Source organism: Phaethon aethereus (genome assembly GCF_964289735.1).
Source record: "Phaethon aethereus genome assembly, chromosome: 5".
NCBI classification, from domain to species: Eukaryota; Metazoa; Chordata; class Aves; order Phaethontiformes; family Phaethontidae; genus Phaethon; species Phaethon aethereus.
The window spans coordinates 69,505,480-69,529,126 of NC_138579.1; the positions used below are offsets into that span (position 1 = coordinate 69,505,480).

The window sequence follows — 23,647 nt, forward strand, 5'->3', positions numbered from 1 at the left end:
TCTCCAGCTTTCTTGTAGGCCCTTCAGGTACTGACAGAACTTCAGGCTGAACCTGAAGGATGGTGGCTTGTACTGCTTGCTCAGTCAGAGCACTGGCAAAGTGCAGCCTTCCGACATGGGATCTTGAGTCAGTTCTCTCCCGCTTTCTCAGTGAAGATTTCTACAGTCCAGCAGTGCTGGCAAGCATAACCTCTTGTTTTCTCCAGCGGACTCAGCTGCCTCACTTTTCATACCAACTTGGCATAAGCTTGAGTTTTGGGTGGGGTGAAGAGAACCGCTGGCATGGTTCTACTTCAAATGCACGTAATGCAGAGTTACAATGCTTGCAGCGACACTGCATCTGGTAACTTTAGGTGACGTGCCATGTGCTGAAACAGCTGCCTGAAGTAATGGGATAACCTTTTTCTTGTAACAAGGGTACAGTAACAGCGACATGTCATTCCCTCCATCTGGCTGCCTGCTCGCTTCATACATGCACAGTTCACAGGAGTCCTGTGAGCACCAGCTGAGCTTACCTCAGAGGCCTCAAACCCTCACATCTCAGTGCTCAGAAGCTGACAGAATAGCACTGTCCTCGATCTTGGCTTCTTCTACAGTAAGAGATTATTAAAGTTCCTCTTTAACAACCTGAGGGAGAACCACTCCCTGAGAAGACTAAAGTCACCATGAGTTGGGAGTGTTTCTGTAGTGCTTTATGACCTTCAGCTGGTATCACTTCACTAGAACATACAGATCCTGGAAAAGTACCAAGCAAGCCTCCGACCACGAGTTATCTGTGCTTAAAAACACAGCACAAACTTACAGCACTGCAGTAAGTTCTAGTTCCACTAAACCCTTTTTTTTTTTTTCCCACTGATCTTTTTAAAAGATGATTAAACTTCTGTGAAGAAAAAGCATTATACCACAAACATCACATTTTCATATTAAGACTGAGGAATCCTTAAAATGGAAACAGTTTTAAACCACTCCAGCAATTCACAGTGCTGTTCAGACTTCTGTGAGGGACAACACAAATTTTTTTGTTTCTCCAGATGTTTCATTAAGGATCATACTCAGTATTTGTTTTTGTACCTTATACCACCATGGAAGATCCAAATGCTGGGTGGCACTAAAGAAAGATGAGCACACAGATAATCTAATACTATGACTTGTAAAAAAAACAACCAACCAAACCAGGCTTTCTGTATGAGCAGTAACTAGTCAATAATGGAAACATTCAGCTGGAACCACAATATACTGGGTTTCCTCATGGGAGCTACTAATTCTGGATTTCAAAAAGAGGAACTGACTACAGCGATGATAGTCACACAATTATTGTTTGAGTCTTGGCAAGAAGAATCCCATGTAGCGCATCAGAGCGAAGGAGGCAGTTAAGTTGTTTATTAGTGACAATGGAAACAAAATAAAAGTGATAAAGCAAACAAATACTTCTTTAAATATAAAGTTTCTAGTCATCTGGTGTTCTGTCAGGCTCTTTCTTTTCTTTTTTTTTATTCAGGCATAGTTACAAAATTTCAGAGGATTTAGGGAAACATGATACTTCAACATAAATTTGTCACCTGTGACAAAGTCAGAACAGCAAACATCATATAAAGAAAAAAACCAAAATGTATTTACAAATTCATACTTTGTAGTTATTGAGAAATTTCTTGGTTACCGAGTGGTAGATTTGGCATATACACTACATTCCAAAGGCATTATCCAATCAGAGTCACTTAGCATAAAATTAAGCTGAAAGACAGATTGTCTAAAAGTAAGGCCAGTTTCATTCCTAATTTATGCATTTGATGACCAGAATTTTCTGGTACTTCTATGTTAATTAAAAAAAAAAAAGCATAAGAGCACCTGATCTCACCCAAATGGGACACACAGACCAAACTGCAAGTTTCATTCTTAGTAGGAGTTATCAAGAGTAGAAACTCATGAGAAAGGACAATAGTATACACCTTTTTTGCCATCTTGTCTATTGCTAATTTTAAATGCTTGTATAAAAACAAATCCCCACACCACATTTGCAATATGATCATAAATAGGCAATAGTTTAAAAATGTAAGATATGATGACCTCCAACTATCAAGCTGTTTTGCACTTCTGAAAAAAAGTGAACAAAGCCCAAACACCTTTCTTTTCCTCTCCCTCCCTCCCGCTGCCCCCCCAAGCCCTCTCCCCACTGCCAAACCAGGGGGAAAAAAAAAAAAGTTATACTCTGATGAATATTAGAACTGGCACCAACATTCATGCTAGTTGCCCTGATGTGCAACAGAAAGTTCATTTAGAATAGTCAGAAATATTCTTATGCACTAGCCCCAAAGAGTTCAGATTCTGAAAACAGTTTATTTTGTTTTGAAAAAAGTCCCATCAGGTATGACGTGGGCAGCGTCCAGAAGGTGCAGGAATGTCCAACACTCTACGTCGATCTTCGTATTCATCAGTGTCTGTGGAATCTTCGTCTTCATCCACTGCGTATTCATTATGATTTGTTTCCTAATTCAAAACACATCCATATTTAATTAAAATCTTCTATTCCAGCTAGTTATAAGAAAGCACTAACAATTGCCTGGAAAAATCTGGTCTGCATTATTGTGTCAATTAGCTGAAGTAGACGTTGCGAGCTATGTCCTAAAACCAGCTCCTTACAATTACAAAGTTTAATTTGCAATAGAGATCATTTTGCCAAAGGCTTGACCTTTAACTCAGTAAATATCCATTAGCCGTCATTATTTCATACATACAACTATGTAAAGCCACAATTCAGTATCTTCGCTACACCAATTTTCTTGGTGGCTTACATTGTCTTTTATTAAAAGTAGTTTAAAAACAAAGGGTCATTACTACCTTTAAAACAGAAGTAGAGCAAAAGAGTAAAGCAAATTATTTTTACAGTCAACTGAATAGAAGGAGGTTACAACTCCCATAAATGTGAGCAAGAGTTAAGAGATGCCATTTTCTGTTAGAAGCATGACATCTGCTGGCACTTACTGTTAGAGCTACTGGTAACAAGCATCTCAAATTCCTAGAAAAACGTGAGAAAGTGTACAAGTAGATGTCCACCCCCACGGAAAGACTCCATGCTCGCACAAAAACTTTCAAGTTCTTTCTGAATTAGTCACTAAATAAGGGCTATGCTAGTGATAAAATAAATCATAGAGTCTTTGGGCTGGAAGAACCTTTTATGGTCATCTAGTTCAACCCCCCTGCAATAGAGCGTTCTTCTCTAAGTGTGCCAAAGCAAAGGAAGAAATTATATAGTTCACCTGCAATCTCCAAACTAAAACTACATTATAATTAACAGCAAGCTAAGTATCTTGACAATCTGCAAAGTCATTAAATGACTTTATGAAAGGCACTTTCAGTGAGAACTAATGAACGTCATACGGACTGCTATCATTTTTAGATTGTTATTAACTGAAACTTTCCTTGGAGAAAGTAAATCAGCTATTATGACTAAAACAGATGACAGTGTGGCCATACCAAGATGGAATATTTGAAAGAACTATGAAATCACAGAATCAATAAGGTTGGAAAAGACCTTTAAAGATCATCAAGTCCAACCATCAACCCAACACCACCATGGCCACTAAACCACGTTCTGAAGTGCCACGTCCACACGTTTTTTTGAACACTTCCAGTGATGGTGACCCCACCACCTCCCTGGGCAGCCTGTTCCAATGCTTGACCACTCTGTCAGTAAAGAAATTTTTCCTAATATCCAGTCTAAACCTCCCCTGGCACAACTTGAGGCCATTTCCTCTCATTTTGTTGCTAGTTACTTGGGAGAAGAGATAAGGAAGAGACCAAATCCAAACAGCTAATGCAATGCCCTGCTTCTAGGTACAAATTAAGAAGTGAGATAGCTCCTTAAAGCAAAACAAGCAAAGCAAGCTCAACACTGCTGTAGTCGGCATGATCAGAAAAATGCCCTGAAGACATACATACACACACACAGATAGGTATTTCTGTGCATCCTGAGGGGCAGGGGTTTTCAGACACAGTACAACAGAACGGTCACGTTCTACCTCTGTCGAGAACCCACAGGGCCCCTGATCTCACTGATACAACCAGGTGTGACCTTGATACCAAGGTGGGGACTTGAGGAGGAAGACCCATAGCCAGGTATGGTGTCCTATGAAAGCTACGGCTGAAGATCTTGAATTAAACTAGTAGCACTACAGTCAGACCAATAAGGATACATGGCTTTACCAATGTACAAACTACCTACAAAGATTACTACAGTTGCTAGACTTAGTCTTAATTGATAACTCCACATAAAACATGCTCCAATCTGATATGTAAAGTACTGTAATTTTTGCACCAGGAGTGTTTCTTATCAATAAATGTTCCAGAGGCTGAAAAGAATTCATAGAGACCAAGTGATACTTTTAGATGACTTTTTTTTTTTTGACAAACAGTTCTGAAAAAAGCAGGGATTTTCAAGAAAAGAATCAAAACTGAAAAATTACATGACATTGAAGTTTAAACACAATTACACTGTCCTGTTGAAATTAATCCAAGCGTCCTTGGGAAAAAAAGAGGTCAGGGGAAAAAAGAAATCTAGGATAAGCACAACTGCATCTCCACTTACCATTCGTGCCGTAGACACCTTGAATGTTGGACACACCATATGAAATCTGGGAATTGTGACGTTAAAGAATTTGTCCTTGTAGTAGAGGCAATGGAAGGTGTAATACCCCTCCATATATCCAGATGTTGTGGAAAACGTAGTACAGCTGGTATATTCATAGACTCTCCCCGGACTGATAATTGGAAACTCCCCTGTTGGTAAAGTATTAGATGACAATAGTAAGGACTGAAGTAAAACTTCAGTTCACCCATTTGCTAAAGCACTTGCACTCCACAACATATTTAGGCAGATCATTTTATAATCCAGTGGATGCATAAATGATTCTCAGCAATTATTTATCTCAAAAAACTGTCTGAAGAGCAGTTAACTATCAGGATCTTCAGACATCCCTTGCAAAACAACTTGCAAGACAAAACGGATGGATACATCTCTCTTTCTTTCAAGCAACAAAATGATTTTGATACAAACCATACAACTACTACTCTCTGTCACCATGATGAACAGCTAACAACGTAACTTTCATAACATGTACATTAAATACAAAAACTCTCTCTCTATTGGTTTCGTAAAAGCAATCTTTTACTTACCAACTACTCCAGGACCCTGAACTTCTTCTACGTCACCTTTGGCATTTGTTATTCTCCAGTATCGACTGTCCAGCTGACAAGCCTTCTCAGGAAGAGCATCTTTGGACATTTCAATTCTAGAAGCCAAATAGCATACTTAATGGTTATGAAACTACTTTCATATGTTTTAAGAAATGCTTTAGTATTCTTAGGATCTCTCTCCAAGAAGACTGGGAAAAAAAATCCCCTAAGGTAAAGTGTACTGAATCAGTTGTCAGGATCCATCTCCATGCCTCTGCTTTCCTATCTATTGTCATCTACTCCCTTCTAAATCTCAAGAGTTACTCATAACTTCTTTCCCCCACCAACCACTGTACTTTACCAATTACCAATTTGACTGGCACTTTGCATACCTTACCAGGTAATTATTTACTATTTTTTTATTAAAAAGTATTATTAAAATGTTGAGCGCATCCTATTAATTTCAGTATGTTTATGAATGCTGTGCATAAATTTGCAATAACTGATCCTTTGAACATCACATAGATCTCTCCTGTGTTGTAAGAGTTAATTCAGTTGTTATTTTTACCTGATTCTGTAAGTGAAGAAATAATGTGGTGGATGTACAGAACTGAGTTCAGGTAGAAAAGATGTGGACACAGAAACAGTAATATCTCCTGTGGTAGCAACACATTCTTTATCATGCACATATCTACAAAAAGGAAAACATTAACTCTGCAAATAGCTCTGTAAATTCAACACAGAAAACTAAACATGTGAAGTGATTAGTTAGTTACTAATAAGAGCACTGTGGTGCTAAGGTAAAAGTAATTCTTAACTTGCCATTTGGCAGTTAAATAAAGGATGTATGTATGCAGTGTCTTCATGATGTATACTTCCCTGTCACCTAAATTCATACAGCTGTGGATCTCTTTGTCCCTCCATTAATGCTTGTATTAAGCTAGGTGTATAATCTGATCTGAAGTCAAGGAAAACACACTTGTTTGATAAGGATGTGTCATTATGCTATTTAAAAAAAAACAAGCTAGAAACTCCTACAGCAAATTAATTTACAGATCAGGAACTTGGTTCTATAGCATCTTAATTTGACAGAATTAAGGTTCTTCCTTGTACTTAGAAGAAATTTAAAGTGCAGGAAGATTCAAACACCAGAACAAGTCCTGTTTTTATATATATATTTAACAGTGTTATTTTAGAGACAAGCTTGCAGAAACAATTGCTTTTTTAATAACTCAGAACAGTCCTGCAGCAGCAGCAGCACAGTCATGGCAAGGAGAATAAATCTTATACTGTTAGCTGAACTTCAGATCAGTTACGATGCAGAATTCTGGTCCCATTAATGCAAAGTTACAAACTCTGAAGCTTCTGGTAAAAAAAAAAAGTTTCTTTAGGCATTCTGTTTTACAGCTTTATCTTCAATACATTTCACATGCTTTCTTCTCCCTCCACCATCAGCTTTTGTAACAGATACCCATAACTACTTGGAAAGAAGTCAACATTCTAAAAGTATCAAAACCTTGCAGTGAGGTTATAAATCCCAGTAGCAATACCTGAAAATCTGGTCTCTGATGATCGGATAACCACCAGTTACAACTTTGTTTACATAGGATGTAAACCATTCCAAGTAAGATGTACCTAGATGCCAAAGAAGAAAAGAATTCATAAGATCAGGCAAATTTACCACTAAGCACATTACAATAAATACTTCAAGGAAACAGTTTGAAACTTTGAATATTTTTATAATAAACTCTCAGACTTATCTAAGTAAGTCAGTCAATATTCCAGTCCATTCTACCAATAAAGATCATTTGGAGAAACCAATCAAGAACTAAGAGTTAAGGGTGCATACTCCAGAAATGACACAGCAAACGAAGAATCTCTTAGCTAAGTATTTCACATTACAATCACGGTCTTCAAAAGCTCGTGTCTGTCATCGTCTGGTTGCCAGCTCATAACTGTTCTGCTATGACTGGGAAAGAAGACAGGTATAGTGGCCTATACTACTTGTATACCTATTTCCAGCCAGTCTACCTACAAGAGGCATGCAAGCCTACTGGTGGATTTACGGATGTAGTTTTGATATCCAGGTTTCCATATGAACAGAGTTTCCAAGAAACATGCTAGAAAGTTGCAGAATTTCCCGCTCTTTAAAAACAGGTAGAAGTCATAGATATATTCCGCACTCCTGCTACAAACCCAGAAGACTAAGGCTGTATGTCATTCCGAAGAACCTGTGATTTTCATACACTTACAGCCATTGTCTGAGAACAGCTTTTCATCCACCTAGAGCCATTATTTAGGAACAGCTTGATTTCCAAGTGGACAGTCAAGCTGTCAAATTTAACTCTCAGAGACGAGAGTTTCATATAAGACATAACAGCTCTCCATAAAAGAATTGCTCAACCATAAATCTTCCAAGCATTGCAATATAAAGTTCAATAGAAAAAGTACAGTTCTTTGTCTGTCTGACTATTTGTCAGTATTACTGATACAAAGCTGGATTTAAGCTGAAATACTAAGAAATCGTTATCCTTACCTTCACTGACGTGTTATCAAGTACTACCATTCCTGTTAGACTAAGCATACTTACCACTTCTTCCTCTGAGCAAGAGCTATGTGTCCTGTCCTTTGATCTTTTGGAAGTCTAAGGAACTCCAAGTTTATTATCCTCCTTTCTACGACTAATCCACAAAATGCAAACCTTGTATAAAGTAACTCCAAATGGAGAAAGAGGACCAATTTACCCTGCCACCCTCAAAATTACAAGATAAACGCTGTATATGAAACTTCCCCTCCACCCTGCGATAAGCCAAGATTAACCCTTTCAGCCAAGTGGAATACATTTAAATATGTCAGATCACCTCACCATTGACTCAATTCCTTAAAAGCAGCAACCTTGAGCAGCAATACCAATTCACCATAGAGTACCTTTAAAGTATTACATCATCGTCAGGTGGAAAGAGGCAAGTAATGAAACTCTTGAGTTTTTGCTATATCTTTCCTATGATGGTTCTAAAGCACACAAAATCCTTTGTAAATCCTTTTGTAAAAGAGATGACAGGTTGACTACTTCACATTGAAATCAGTTCATACAATCAATCAGTACATAAAAAGGTTTCCTAAAATTAGTGTTGCTAAGAGTTTGACTACCTTCAACCCAAACCAGCAATGGCACAGCACTCCCTAACATGCTTTCTCATGGTAATATTAAATCATATATCCTAAGAAACGTGCAAGGCTAAATTTTAATATTAATTTTGGTGCCATTTATTACACATCTGCTTTCCCACGGAGTGAAAGGAATTAATTTACACATAGCCACAATTACCAGATTCCAGTGGATTAACAAAAAGAAATAATCAAATCACTATTCCAGTCAACGTACATGTCAGACAGATGATCATGACAGACTGCTACACAACCAAGCTACAATTACACAGTTCTCCCCTTCCCTCCTTTATCCTTTGAACAAACCAACCAGGCAAATAAAAAATTCAGAAAGGTCATCTTCTGCAGCCACGTTTATAGTTAATTAGATTTCATCAAGGGACACAAAATATTTCCAACTTCTAACATGGCTGCAAAAACTACTGGAGAAAAAAAATATAAAAATCTTTCTGTCCACTTGGGTGTTGTATTTAATAACTGCTTACATCATCCCCATGATGGCTAACTTGAAGGTTTTGCTCATCTTGTTAGACAGGTTAGTACACCGAATGATTTGTATACAGGACACACAGAAGGACAAGCTTTAATAGAGAAAACTTGCATCTCATTTCAAGTAACCACTGATACTTTAAAGTAGGTTAGAGTCTTACAAGCAGCACAGAAAATTCAGAACGCTTGCTCTGTTCAAGTCATACTGACATGCATTTTCTAAACAGCATAATTAAAACATTTTGCAGAATATTTTAGCTAAAGTATTACCTGTAATGAACATATCAATAGCAGATGGATTGCGAGCCATTTGGTCCTAAAAGGGGAAGAAGTTTATGGATGTATTAGAAGGACAGCCTTAGACTTTCAAGGTTAAAATGCAACACCTGAAATAGGATACAGGGAACCCTTTCCCTATATTCACTAAACGTGAAATCTGGCTGCTTAATACATCATTATACTCCCAGTCAGATATTCAAACATAGAAAGCACACATGCCTGTCCCCGTGAGTGCTTATGTGATCATTGAATATACAGCTTGAACATTCCACTCAGGCTCATGCATATAAAATCAGATTTAATGCATCATTCAAGAAACAAGGCCCCCAAAAATACTGCCTTAAAACAGAAGCACAGAAAGGCTAAGGTTGGAAGAGACCTCTGGAGTTGATCTGTCTAATCCCTCTGGTTTGAGGCAAGCTTAGCTACAGCACATTGCCCAGGATCATGTCCAGCTGAGTTTTGACTCTCCAAGGACAGAAACTACACAACCTCTCCGAGTAACCTGTTCCAGTGTTCAACCACACTCACAGTAAAAATATTTTTGTGTACGTCCAGATCAAGTTTCCTGTGTTTCAACTTGTGCCCATTGCCTCTTCTTCTGTCACTGGGCATGTATCACTGAGAAGATTCTAGCTTTGACTTCTTTATGCCCTGCTATCAGATATTTACACACATTGGTAAGATTCCCCCGAGGTTCTCCAGGCTAAACAATCCCAGCTCCTGTACTACCATATTCTCCCCTGAAAAAAGCAGGGCTGTCCACAGATGAACCAACATCTAAGTGTGTCAGTAACCTTCCAAGTTCCGAAGCATTATCCAGGTTTAAATACTCCAGAAGGTTTAAATACTCGGCATAAGAGAAAGTGGGACCTTAAGATCCTTCAAGTGATCCATTATCAAGGCATTCCCTAGAAATCTCATTGCTACAGGCTTTGGAAAAAAAAACCCAAAACCTGCCAGGAACTCCATAGCAAGATGAAGATCCCCACCTTTTTTACAAGAAACACCCTTTACTCACCCCACTTTCTTTTGGTGGGGGGAAAGTCATCAGGACACAGATAAGGAGAGAAAGTGCTAAATTCTTGTTAGGTATAATATCCTTAACCTTCACTAGCAAAAATATAGCCATCTTAAAATACTACAGCTATAAGAATTATTAAAAATACTCAGATAATTACATTCTACAAAGAATCTGTTCAAGAGCAATTTGTTCTTTCACTGGAGAGTAAGTTTCGCTTACAAACCATGGGGTATCATTTATTGTTGTAAGTTTACATTTAACATATCTGATCTTCCATAATGGAGAAGTTTTTCTTCCTTACAGAAAGAATATATACAAGAGTATATACTTGCCATAGTGTGGAAAAAAAAAAATACCTTCCAATAAGAATGACTGTTGCCCACCATCATGAACCTACAGAAACTGCTACAGCCACTAACAACTTCATGTAAATTGCTTTCACTTACTAACCATCCCACTTGGGGGCTTTGATGCAAACCAGATGGCAACTCAAGGGCAAGCAACAAACTAGCATGATCACCTTCTGCCATGTAAAATATTTCAGGTATCTGATAACATGCAAAGGGACACCATCAATCATTAGAAAAGTACATTCCCATGTATAAACATATCTTCCTTACTGGACATTGATAGAAGATCTCGTATTTATTTCGTCCCTCCACACTCTCCAGGGCCATGTATTGACTCAGGCCAGTATGAATGCAAAAAGTAAGAGGAAGGCATTGCTTCAGACCTAGCCTCTGCTGAAAACCTCCAGCCGCTGTGTCGATATCCAACAAGTCTTCAGAGCGGTAGTGGTTCGACAGTGCCATGCTTCCCATCAAACTTAAGAGACAACAACAAAAAAAAGGAAAGATAAACAGAAGATACCACTTACAAGGCAAAGATAGCTTTAAATATTTTCTAAGCATTGATTCTATCAATGCTCTAGATGCGTATTAGACTTAGATGAAGTCCAAGTCTAATATCCAGGTGCTGAACTCTGTTATCAGTTCTCAACATCAACCTTCACAAAGGGAGGCTTGATGGCTCTAAGATAAACACTTCCTTGTATGTTTTATGCATCCCAAAACACCATTTTAAACTGTGTTGGTGATTCCCATCAAGTCTGCAACTACTTCAAAGAAGCCGTTCACAGCTGATGCAGCTTCCTATAGTAGCATAATATGATAATAACCAGTGCTCCTTATCTCAAATTTTGTGCGAGTTCATTTCAATACTATCAAAGCACCCAGGATTTTTCAATGAAAATACCAAGCTGCTATAGTAACAGTCATCGATCAAAACTACAGTGAGCAAGGTGCTTTATGCTTTGGAGAAAAGGTTGAGCAGTAAACAAGCAAAATTACCATTGAAGAGAAATTGTAATCTCACTGTAAAAGCTAAGGCACACAGACACAAGTAAATAGACATACAAGGAAAGAATGAGACAATATTCATCAGCATGACATGGCAAGACCATCAACTGTCTGTCTGATTTTTTCCTCTAGCTTTTTGTAGGCATCACAGCAAAGGATGGGGTTTTTTTTATTCGTTTGGTTGGTTTTGACAATAAGGAAGTGACACTCAAGACAGTAAAAGGAGCCTCTCTATACATAAGAAAATGTACACATTTGGAAAAAAGTAGTACTAATATGAAATACGTAACAGATTAGGAATGGAGGTGAGCATCGGAAGCTAAAGTTAACATTGATATGAATTTTGGGCTAGATGAGAGCTAGGCTGAAAATAAAAGAAAACAAGCAACCTATACTCAATGTAATAAAGGAGCAGACAATGGAAGAATGATAAAGGGGGTAACATGAGCAAATTAATCAACTACAAGGGCACACACTACAGCAGTGTGCTTAGCAATAAGAGTGCACAAACCTGTAATATACACCTCCCCACCCATACTCCCTTCTAATTTGCCTTTCATGACGTTCTCAGAAGTAAATGCTTGCAGATGCTAAGCTTTTACTGGTGTTATGAAAGCAGTGACTCAGGCACAAGCTGCCACACGTCAGCACGATATAAGCTGCTCCAATCTTGGGCAACAGGTTCCATTCCTCTTTTTCCTTACGTAGTCTTGCCTGGAATTAGCATGTTCTACAGTTTAAAAAGCGATGCTAACATCCAAACACAGAAACCTGAAGCATCAAACAATGACAACTAGTACCAAATCTCTATTTCTGGTCTAACATGCCAACAACTTGCTGCATAGACTTCCACTACCTACACCTGATCTTTCCAGTATTTATCTCCCACAAGAAAGCAAGCCTGTCCCCAACAGTAAGACTACTCCCTCCACTCGCAGTGTGGCAGCCTTTCTGGCTCCAGGGTCCCACATCAGACCTAAAAGTCATCCTTATGGTTGCATAAAAATGGTTTCCCATATCCCTTCTGCACATACAATACTAGAATTGGAGAAAGCTGCACCTTCTTCACTAGTGAAGGCTTTGGCAGAGCAACATGAACGCCTTGCGCCTTGCAGACCCTGCAATGATTTGCCCTAGCTTTCCATCTTCTGCTGTTGTTTGCGGCACTTAATGAAGTGCTGACCTGCGAACTTTTTCTATAGCCGCAAGATGGGAAACTGTTTGGTCATTCGCCTTCTAACCTTATGTAAAAGGAGTTTTTAATTGCTGAAACTGCATAAAACTGTAAAATCTTCTACTGAGAAAACTTAATTTGCAGAACTGACCTTTTCATTCTACTTAAAATGACTACCTGGTTTGCAAGTTATTCCCTAACTATTTTAAAGAAAAAAGTTATTAAATAATGATACCTGAAGAGTGCAAGAGGCTAATTTACTTATGTAATACAAAGCAAAACTTCAGAGGAGCAACTTGCAATTGTATGATTAAAAGCCTAACAGCTGGAAGTTTTAGTTATTACCAAAAAAAAAAGCTTTTCACTAGGAAAAGTAGTAATTTGAGCAATTAGAAATCTATATTGTGTTCTTAATTATTTCTGAGACTAGAAGATAGCCAAATCTAGAAGTGTCACTTCAAGCAGTCACTCAGTTACAATACATTTAATGCTTCATCTATCCTGTTCAGCAGATGTTTTATCTTTTTAATAAATAAAGTATCCATAAATATAAATGGAATATAAAAGGAATTAGTAACTTGGTATGTAGTTTTCACTCCTTACCCAGGAACAACTAGCTTCTGTCCATTATGAATACGAAACGAACATCGATAGTCATCAGGAAGTTTGCAACCTATTTGTGCTTCCACAGCATCTAGATCTTCCTCCCGCACACTCTCTGTGTACAGAAAGAAATAAGACTATTAAGTGGCAGTTTTGGAGGGGGAATCAAGTACAGTATGCTGTTCCTCAAAAAGGTGAATATTAGAATTCGTGTTAAGACCTCTCCTTTAAAATTTTATTTCACATCATTTCATCAGAGCTGCATGGCTAGAAATAAGGCAAAAAACTAGCTACATTCTAGGCATAACAGCATGTTTCCAACTGTCAAAGAGAATTTTAAGTAGCCCCAGCAACTTTACCACTGTGGATTTTTTTTTTTGTTGTTACCATAGAAGAAATACATATTTCGAAGTGTTTTGCCACTTATAATTCAGACAAAGTGAACTAACAGACATATAAAAGCAAGATAAATTCAGTTCAACTTTGGGACACAGCTGTCTACTAGTATGGTCTCAAGAATCTTCCACTGATTAAATTCATGTTAGTGGCCAGAATCGCTAGAAATCAAGTATTTCAAATACAAAGCATGGAAATCGTAAGTGCCATGATCAAACAAACATGGACTCAAGTCAATTTCTGGAGACTTCATTCTGTGCCACCTAGCATACATAAATTTGAAAGGAAGCTGGTTACATTAACCGATTACTTAATACAGCACCAATCTCCACCAACGAAATCTCAACAGGCCTGACAAGCCGAAAGTACTTATGAAGTGAAATGAACCTTTTCCCCAGTATTGTCATTAGCTGACAGAGTCCCAGTTAAAATTGTTAGGCAATATTGATTTTACTTTCTTCATTCTAAGGGTTGCTTCTTTCAATTTCCAGTCCAATCTGTAACAAAGAAATGTTGGCTGCAGCCACCATTCACCTGGAATTTGAAGCAATAAATGAGTTGTAACAGGGGCATTTTCATATCATCATCAATAGAAGGGGTGGGAAGTGACTACACCTAGACCTCCACACACACTGTGAGGGGGTTTGCACACCCTCACTTCTACCAAAGGTCAACTGGGTGGCCTGTGTGGTCTGTTCCAATCAAAATTTTTGGAGGAATTTTATTTTTTAAGCCCTTTTCATATTTGTTATCAGTTTCATTTATATGGCATAATTTAACAATGCATTGAGACAAGATCCTGTACAAATGGTTTTAAAAAGGTGTAAGTTATGGAAGAGCTCCTGCTAAAATCTGCCATCACTATACAAGTGTGGAAATTGATAATTTTAAATTCATTTTTGCCTTTCTGTAGACAAACAGAAGCTTCATTGCATCAAATTCCTAGGGAGGATTTTGAAAGTAAAAATCTCTTCATTTCAACACCACCAACACAGACACTTTCCATTTTATTAACAAAAATATTTGACTGACAATTCAGTGGTTTTGTATAGCTGAGTGAAGTCTATGTTTTCAATAGAGCAGCATGGAAATTACAGAATCAAGGCATGGATCTCTACATCAAGTATCCCGGCCTCTGTTACACAAGAATTCAGGCTACATATAACCCTTCTGACCTTCTCCTAAAAAGACATTCCTTCACTAACACTTAGACATAACAAAAAACAAACAAAAAAATCTTTAAAGAAAACAGTAACCGTTAAATTCTAACTGTGTTCTTTTACTCACAAATACTTAGCACAACTTAAGAATCTGGCACTATCGAGCAAGCCAAGAAACATGTAAGATTTACATCATAAAGAGATCACGTTCTATAGATTTCTCTTGAGTTCACAAATCATGTTAAATCAAACATCTTGGTCTAACAGTCAGCTTCACACAGAAGACTGAAGTACAGCTGAAAATGTAAGAGCTATTTTGTCCCTATACCAGAAAATCCCAAACTTGCTGTATGTCTTATGAACCAGAATACTGGAAGTACTTCAAGTATTAAAAAACAAACTTAATTTAAAAATACTCTCAGGGGTGGGGGTGGGGGGAAGTGGAAGTAAAAATTCTTTTTTGGCCACTAATTTACCTTCATTAGAAGACCATAGTAAGACCTACAGAAGAGAAAAAAACTCAATACTTCCTTTTTGTTTGGCTTTAGTTTACAATGCCTGTTTTCATGTGAAGGTGTTTTAGTTGGGTCTTAAAAAAGGTCTTACAAATAAAATCACACCAACAGGTCCCAAGTCCTTGCAGCAGTGGGATTCTTAAACTAAAACTTAATTAAACAGAAAAAAAAAATCAGTCATAGCAACAAAAGACAAAAACAGTAAAAGAGTATTAACTTCCTGATTATCCAGGAGATATAGAAGATAGACTGGTCACTAGAACAAAAAAAAAAAATCTTGGTTTCTTCTCTGAAAAGGAATCTTCAGAGAACCTTGCATCACTAGTAACTGGGCAAGGAGTACGCATGTAGTCTGATTTACTTATTTACTGGAGGGGAAGGGAAAGCACATCTACTTGACTTCAGGGCTCTGGTACTTGAGGTGCAGAGCTAGGATGAAAGCACTATGAAACTTAATAACAGATAATGTCGCATCAGCCAAGCTACTAGAGAAAGCAGGTATTAACACCGTACCTTTCAAAGAACCAATCATCCGAGGGCATCGCTGTCCTAAGTATTTTTCTAGGTCATCCCAGGCTTTTTTCAATGTAGCATAGTACCGGATGTATCTTCCTAGGTCAGAGTAGGTACTGATAAAGATGGCTTTCCAGCTCTGATTTCGTTGACTTTTTTCCTCTCTAAGTGGACACGAAGACAGTAAGTTTAAAGACCAGCCTAAAAACCCTGACTTCTAAAACCAAGAAGTTAGTATTTGTTATTTGGCAGAAACAGTATGCATAACATTAAGCCAGGAACACTGAGTCACGTGAAGCTACACAAACTCAATTAATTCTGGCATCTATTCCACAGCAACTTGCAACAGAATTAGAAAACATTAGGGGTACTTAGTATCGAAGTAAAATTTGGAAAAAGTATTCCTTTAAACAGAGTGCTGTCTATTATTAACTTTTAGAACTGCTGAATAGCTAATCCAGACCACATTTTACACACGCACAGAGAAGGCCTTAAAAAAAAATAAATCTCATTTTCTGATTTATTGCATTAGTCACAAACTCCTTTGTCTACCCAATAAGAAGGATTAAGGAGCAAACCAAAGAGTTAAATAAGAACTCTGTGCACTGATCTGGAAAGGCAGTTTCTTAAGGAATTACTGCATATTCAGTACTCCTCACAGGCACAACAGCAGGCTACGGGAAGACAGGCTGCCAAAAAAGCGCTGACTAAGATCTACAAAGGATGCTTGCCTCCAAATTGTAGCTGCCTTTGCATCTTTGTTTTAGGATATACTCCAACTCCTCAAACTCCAATCAGCATGCTGTATCTAAAAGATCTAGTACAGGTTTGTACACCTAAATAAAAATGTAACAGTTGAGAAGTCTTCACACAAGCTTTAAGATCTCTCTAGCTCTAAAAAGGAGAGAAGAACCTTACTACTTCAAAAAGAGTTGAGGAGGGAAAAAAATTAGTGTAAGTTTAGTTTATCTAACTTCCCAGACTAATGTCAAACCAAAAGAGGTAAAAGAAAAAATCCCAAAGTGAATTATGTGTCAGCAGGCAACAGAAGACTCAGCATTTTCACCCTCCAAATGTTATTTGTAGAAATTATCTACAGCTTTCATTACTCATTTTGTCTTGGCTATGGAGAAGCCAGCATCTCAGAGACTAACCCTGAGCTAGTTCTCCTAAGCAAAGCCCTACAACCCCCTCATCTTCCTCCCGGTCTACGTGAAGTTCCTCTTCTAAAGCATCAGGTACTCAGCTTGAACGTCCCATTTCCTTTCCTTCTTTCCCTGCCCGCATGCCCCTCCCCCCCCCCCGGCCCCAGATTTTCTTTTCTCGTTTGGATTCTAGTATGAATATCGCTTAGGATTTTTATGCGGAGAATCTCAAGACAAAATTTTACAAATTATGTTATATCTTCATAAGCTGTGTATCATTAGAATACACACAGTATGTTTATCTTTGTGGATTCACCTTTGTCTGCCGTTAATTTTTAATAAGGTCCATATGATATACACATTATAATACACATTACAAACTACCACTTGGGAAATGTTTTGCTAAATTACCTCCTCCACCCACTTATGCATATATATTAACTCCTTATCACTAGCTGTCTTGCCATCTTAGGCTACTCATGTAATACAAGGTGCACCTGCATAACCTGAATAATGGAAAAATACATGGAAATGACCACTGAAGTCATAAATAGTTAATCCTGCTCACAATTTATAATCTAAAAAGAAAGATATTGTCTAGAAAACAGGACACAGAGGGGATAAGCAGTAACAAAACTGGTTGCTAATTCACTTCAGTCAACTCCACAAGCTTTCTCAGTTCTTGGAGAAAACCTCTTTTTTAGCAAAGATATGGATTGATAGCATTATAGTTAGCTTCCAGTTTACAGACATCCTGAGCTCAATGCAAGCAAGCAGAACAGAAAAAAAAACCAAACACAAACCACAACACCTCAAGAACCACATATGTGAAACTTTTTACATAGCCCAGTGTGATTCCCCTGAGAAAATGATGGAGAAAATCCTCCTGGAAAGCATTTCCAAACACATGGAAGACAAGAAGGTGATCAGGAGCAGTCAGCATAGATTTACAAAGAGTAAATAATGCTTGACCAACCCAACAGCCTTCTACAATGAGGTGACTCGCCTGATGGTTGAGGAGAGAGCAGCGGATGTTGTTTACCTCAAATTTAGTGAAGCCTTCAACACTGACTCTCTGTTAATACCATCACAGAGAAGCTGACAAAGTACAGGTTTGATAAGCAGATAGCAAGGTGGACCAAAAACTGGCTGAATGACCAGACCCAAGGGAGGTCAGTTGGAGGCAAGTCACTTGTGGTGTACCCCAGGGCTCAATACTGGGACCAATACTATTTAATATCTTTGTTAGTGACCTGGATGATGGGACAGAGTACATACTCAGCAAGTTTGCAGATGCTACAAAACTGTGGGGAGTGGTTGATACAGCAGATGTTGAGGTCTCTCGGAATGGCTACACAAACAGGGCAGAGAAGAATCTCCTGTTCAACAAGGGGAAATGCAACGTCCTGCACCTGGAGAGGAATAACCCCAGACACCAGTACACATGGGGGCTGACCAGCTGTAAAGCAGCTTTGCTGAGAAGAACCTGGGGGTTTTGGCAGACGCCAAGCTGACCATGAACCAGCAATGCACCCTCGCAGCAAAAAAGGCCAACAGTATCCTAGGCCACAGTAGGAAAATTGTTGCCAGCAGGTCAAGGGATGTGATCCTTCCTCTTTAGTCAGCACCAGTGAGGCCACATCTGGAGTACTGTGTTCAGTTCTGGGCTCCCCAGTACAAGAAAGATATGGGCATGCTTGAACAAGTCCAGTGCAGGGCCTCAAAACTGATTATAGGATTGGAGGATCTTTCACATGAGGAGAAGGTGAGAAAGCTGGAACTCTTCTGCCTAGAGGAGGCTCAGGGGGGTCTTATCAATGTGTACAATTATGTGATGGGAAGGAGTAAAGATGGAGCCAGACTCTTCTCAGCAGTGGCCACTGATACAACACTGGACACGGTCCTGGACAACCTGCTCTAGGTGACCCTGTGTAAGCAGGGGAGTTGGACTGGAAGATCTCAGAAGGTCTCTTCCAACCTCAACTATTCTGTGATTGCAGTCACAGCTACCCTTGACACAATCATCCAGTTCTACCCCTCGTAATTACAGCACTCAGAATATTACTCCTCCGTAGAATATTTGGTGTCTGATAAGGTCAAACTGCAGCTTCTCCTTCAGCCTAGGTATTAACAGGGCACCTCTTCTCCACCCATCCACAAAACTTTAACAGTTGTACATTCATGAAGCTTTTTTAGGAGATTAACATTTTGATACCTCTAACCTTTCATTGGTTTGAAGCTGGTGAACATCAATTCAATCTTAGAGTTGCTAGAAGTAACGTGGACATAAACAGACAGCACAATAACATAAGCCTTATTTTCATAGCAAAAAAAAAAAAAAAGGCATAAAACCACCACACTTACTCTGAAATAAGCCAGTATTTCTTGCAGTGTCTTTTCCACAACGGATCATGGCTTGATAGCTGATTTAATCTTCGACTCAAATAGCAGCAACTATAAATATAAAAGCATTAAATTTGTTTGCCGAAGAATTGCAAAATAAACAAAATAATTATAACAATTATAAAAGGAGAAAAAAATAAATACTGACTAGTACATTACGTATTGCATGCTCATGAAATAAATGCAGACTTTGAAAGTTAGCTAGCTGTCCTTTTTAGAGTTGTGCTTACAATGGTTAAAAGTCTTCATTCCAGCTGTGTTTAAGTTGTGAAGCACTTTTCTACACCCTTCAAGAACTGCCAACAATTAAGTAATTTTGTAAAGCAGGTCATCCTGCAGACATATGCCATCATAAACATTGTCTGAAAGATCCCAGCATGACTCCACTCCACCAGCAGTAAGCATTCCAGTAGCAGAGGCTAGTTATTATGATTTAAATTGCTTTCTTATCTGGCTTGTCAGTCTCTACCTCACCTCTTCCACTGTTTCCATACTACTGAAAGCTCAAACAGCAAGCTACAGAAACTATACAGTTTGAGTATTAAAAAGTTGCTTTCCAGTTTAAGTTGTTTAAATAACAAACTTCATGATCAGAAACAGACAGAGGAAAAATACAAAGGACAATGGACCTGGACATAAGTACTGCAAGCTCACTTTAAAGAAGACGATATAAGGTCTTGCCATTTCATTACAGGTAACATTGCTACTTCAGGAAATTAAAAGAATTATTGCAAATGCAGTATTAGAAAACCTGTAGGATACAAGTCTCAAAACCATCCTCAGAAATCAATGAAGTTGGTCTTTGCTTGATGCAATGAGATAGCAAAAGCTAACCTATGATCCCAATGCCTGCCAACTTGCTCTTTAAAAGCATCAAATAGAGTCTGTTCCCATATTTACTTTTACAGTTATAAAGCCCTTCTGGAACATACGACTGTTATTGACAGCAAGACATTTCTGTGTATTTATATGAATAGGAACTCATTTGAGTGGCAAAGCATTGGCAACGTGCAGAGCAATAACACAGGGAATTATTGTGTTATTCAAAGAACTTAAAAGAATTTACTGCCTCATTCAATCTAACCTGGACACCAGACAATAAACCTTTTTTTCTTCTATGTTTGAGCTGAATTATCAGTCATGCTTTAAAGAAACTCTCCAAAAGATACCACCAATTTAGATGTGGCAGCATCACTTCCCCTGGTAGCTTGTTGTAACAGTTAACGTGTGTGTTTTAATGGCTGTGATTAACATCTAAGTACCCCAAATGAGGTTACCAAACTTAAGCTTCCAGTTACTGCTTTTGGGGTTTTTTTTTCAGTGTAGTTCCGAAACTAGTAAGTAAGAAAGACCAACAGTGTAAAGGGACATAGATGCATACTGAAATAAAGATGCCTCTCAATCTTGTCTTTGATAAGTAAAATCAGTCAAAATCCAGGGCAGGTGAAAGCATCTTGCCCTGAGACTACAGAATTATTCCTATTTACCTGTTCAATCCAATCTTTCCCCCCCTCACCCAAATATCCATTATAATCTGTTTAAACTAGAACTGTATTACTATTTCAAAATCAAACTCAACAAAGTGAAGTGATTCTCCTGTATGTCCTGCCATTACCCTTCCCCTCTGCAGTGACAGAGACATAAACACATTCACTTCAAACCTTGATATTTGGCCATGTAAGAACTTCATTCATGACATGGGGATATTTTATTATTTGGGGGGAGGGGGAACAGAACAGAAATATCCCAAAGTCAAAGCCCTTACAGAATTCTATTATATTGGTGTTTATCAATCAAGCCTGTAATTTCTGGTAGGAAAGACATCACCGTGGCATCAAACATGATCAAAGGTGCAATTAAAGCCACTCATTAATTACATAAGTATTTGGTCACCTGTCAGCTTTTCCATTATTTGAAGGTCACCACCAGGCTAACCAACCTGTGGAATACTAGGGAAACTGTAATGTTTGTAATGGTCAGAGGATATATGTATCGCTAAAACAAATGTAAGCAAGCTAGAGATCTCCACAATTGATGCTGAGTACTACAAACAGCCAGTTATGCACAACTGACATTACTGACTTTATAAATATAAAAAAACCTTCTTATAAATAAGAAAACTACACAGTTTTGTCCTTTTGTCTACACAATTGACCTTACACAGCAAAATTCATCCTGTTTTGTCCAATAATAACAAAAATAGGTAGTGCCTTTACTACACCATTAGCAACTACTATTAAATCATCCATACTTGACTTGTAACAATTGTTCGATTTTCACATAAGCTTAATTTTTTTTTTTGCTGTTATCCTAACAGTATTGTCCCTGATATCTTTAGATTTCTTGAGGAATATTGGGGGGGGGGGGGCAACTCCAAGCAATAACTGTTCTGATAATATTCTATTTTATTCATATCTATTCCTCCTCCCTCTGATTATATACTGTGATTTCAATCACTGCCACTGCTTGTACTTCATTGGTAAGGTTCTAGCTAAAAACATACTCTCATCTTCATTCTATGACTCATAACTCTTCAGTCATCTAGTAAACTGTCCAAGGGGAGCTTGCAACTTCCATTCATGTTTTTTCTTCCTGAAAAGTCGTCCTATTTCATTTCCTTTGGATTTCCTCAAACAACAGCTCATTCGAATAATTGAATATATTTACTGGCAACAAAACCGCCCTTTGTTTGCCGACAGACACACAACAGTTTCAGAGAACTAGTGATTTCACAAATTCACTTATTGGTTCATCTTTAAATTGTAACTTAGCAACACACAAAACCAACATATCATGAGGGAGAGAAAAACAGACGACATTCCCTTTTGCTTAAAAAAAAAAAAAAAAGGCAAAAAACCCGAAGAACGCCACTGTTCCTGGAAAGGAACGGTGCTTTAGGGTATGTCCTCCACACAGCAGCTCCTCCAAGCCGTCTTCCTACACGGCGTGGGGCCCTGGCAGTGCTTCGCCCGCGGTGCCCGCAACAGCCCTCCCCAGCCCGCCCGCCCGCCGCGGCCCGCTCTACTGGCACAGCGATCCACGCACCGAAAAGTTGTGTAACCCCGAGCTACCGGGCAGCACCCCCCTCCCACAGCGCTTCACCCACCTCCCACGGGCTTCACCCGCCACCGCTTCCCGGCTCCCGCCGACCCCAGCAGCCCACCGCGGCTCACAGACCGGTAAGCGGACGCCGGGCCTCCTGCCTCGCCTCCTCAGCCCCGCCGCGGCAGGGGGCCCGCTGCCCCGCTCCGCCCCTCTGCCCGCGGCCCGGCGCTGCCTCCCCCACCCCCCGCCGAGGCTGGGCTCGGCCCTCCCTTCCCCGCCGGCAGCCCGGCTCAGGCGGATCCGGCGGAGCCGCAGGCCCGGCCCGTACCTCATCAGATCCCGGTAGTCGAGGAAGCTAAGGATGAGCAGCAGCGGGTCAGTCGGCAGCAGCTCCAGGCTGAGGGCTGACGGCTCCATGTCCAGGGGCGCCGCCATCTTGCGAGACGTCCCGCGGCTCCGCTGCCGCGGACGCGCCCGCCCCTCGCGCCGGTCCGTTGTCAGCCGCCGGGGCGCGGGGGCGGGGGGGGGACACACACACCGCCCGCAGCGCCCCCTGCCGGCCGCGGCCCGCCCGCCTCCTCCCGAGGGCGGCGGCCCCTCACCGCGCCGCCCGCTGAGGCCCAGCGTCGGGCCCCGTGGAAGTCCCCGGAGCAGCGTCTGGGCCGGGGCAGACGGCCATCACCAACCCGAGTGCCATCGCGGCGGTTAAACGTGTCCCCATAAGGACGCTCGTCTCACACGGAGGCGATGAGGTGGAGGCCGCGCGCTGGGAGAGGTGTCCCCCGCCTTGGGGAGCTCAGGCCACCGGGCCTTCAGCCTCTGCTCCAGCACAGCACAGGCCTTGCCGGAGCGTGGCCATCTGCGAGGCCTGGGCAGGTGTCCCCCTTCCCCTAAAGCATCCCAGATGGTGTCTGGCTCCTGTGGTTAGGCAACTGGCTGCCGCCCATCTTGTCCACTTTTCAGGCAGTCTGGGACTACACGTGCACACAAAGCTATATGTTGATTTTAAAGAATATTAAAGGACCAAGCTTCCCTAAAACAAAAATATTTTGTGTTCAGCTGGAGTACATGGACCACCAAATCTTCACGTGGGTAGGATCAGACCATGGACGTTCCTGGAAGATGAGGGTACTGACTACTTCCAACATCAGATTGCTTGCAATTGCTTCATAGTTTTCTGTTTACCAAAGCAACAAGAATTAATGT

The 23,647-nt window shown here is 39.9% G+C and overlaps 1 protein-coding gene across 1 annotated transcript; it reads right to left on the bottom strand.

Annotated features, from left to right (window-relative positions):
* Positions 1–1,359: 1,359 nt before the first annotated feature.
* On the bottom strand, positions 1,360–23,063 carry FBXO3 (F-box protein 3). The gene is made up of 11 exons (XM_082000764.1): positions 22,770–23,063; positions 19,358–19,447; positions 15,849–16,012; positions 13,265–13,379; positions 10,750–10,954; positions 9,097–9,142; positions 6,720–6,804; positions 5,738–5,860; positions 5,170–5,285; positions 4,583–4,773; positions 1,360–2,484 (listed from the first exon to the last, which is right to left on the bottom strand). Exons 1-11 carry the CDS (start codon positions 22,874–22,876, stop codon positions 2,359–2,361), a joined length of 1,368 nt encoding a protein of 455 aa, XP_081856890.1. The 5' UTR covers positions 22,877–23,063; the 3' UTR covers positions 1,360–2,358.
* Between the last annotated feature and the right edge of the window lie 584 nt (positions 23,064–23,647).

Excerpts from the sequence above, each read along its gene's own strand:
- FBXO3 (XM_082000764.1), bottom strand. The coding sequence starts at position 22,876 with ATGGCGGCGCCCCTGGACATGGAGCCGTCAGCCCTCAGCCTGGAGCTG. Across the intron at positions 13,380-15,848 it reads GATGATTGGTTCTTTGAAAG|AGAGTGTGCGGGAGGAAGAT; the intron begins GTACGGTGTTAA and ends TTCTGTACACAG. Across the intron at positions 10,955-13,264 it reads CAGAAGCTAGTTGTTCCTGG|TTTGATGGGAAGCATGGCAC; the intron begins GTAAGGAGTGAA and ends TTGTCTCTTAAG.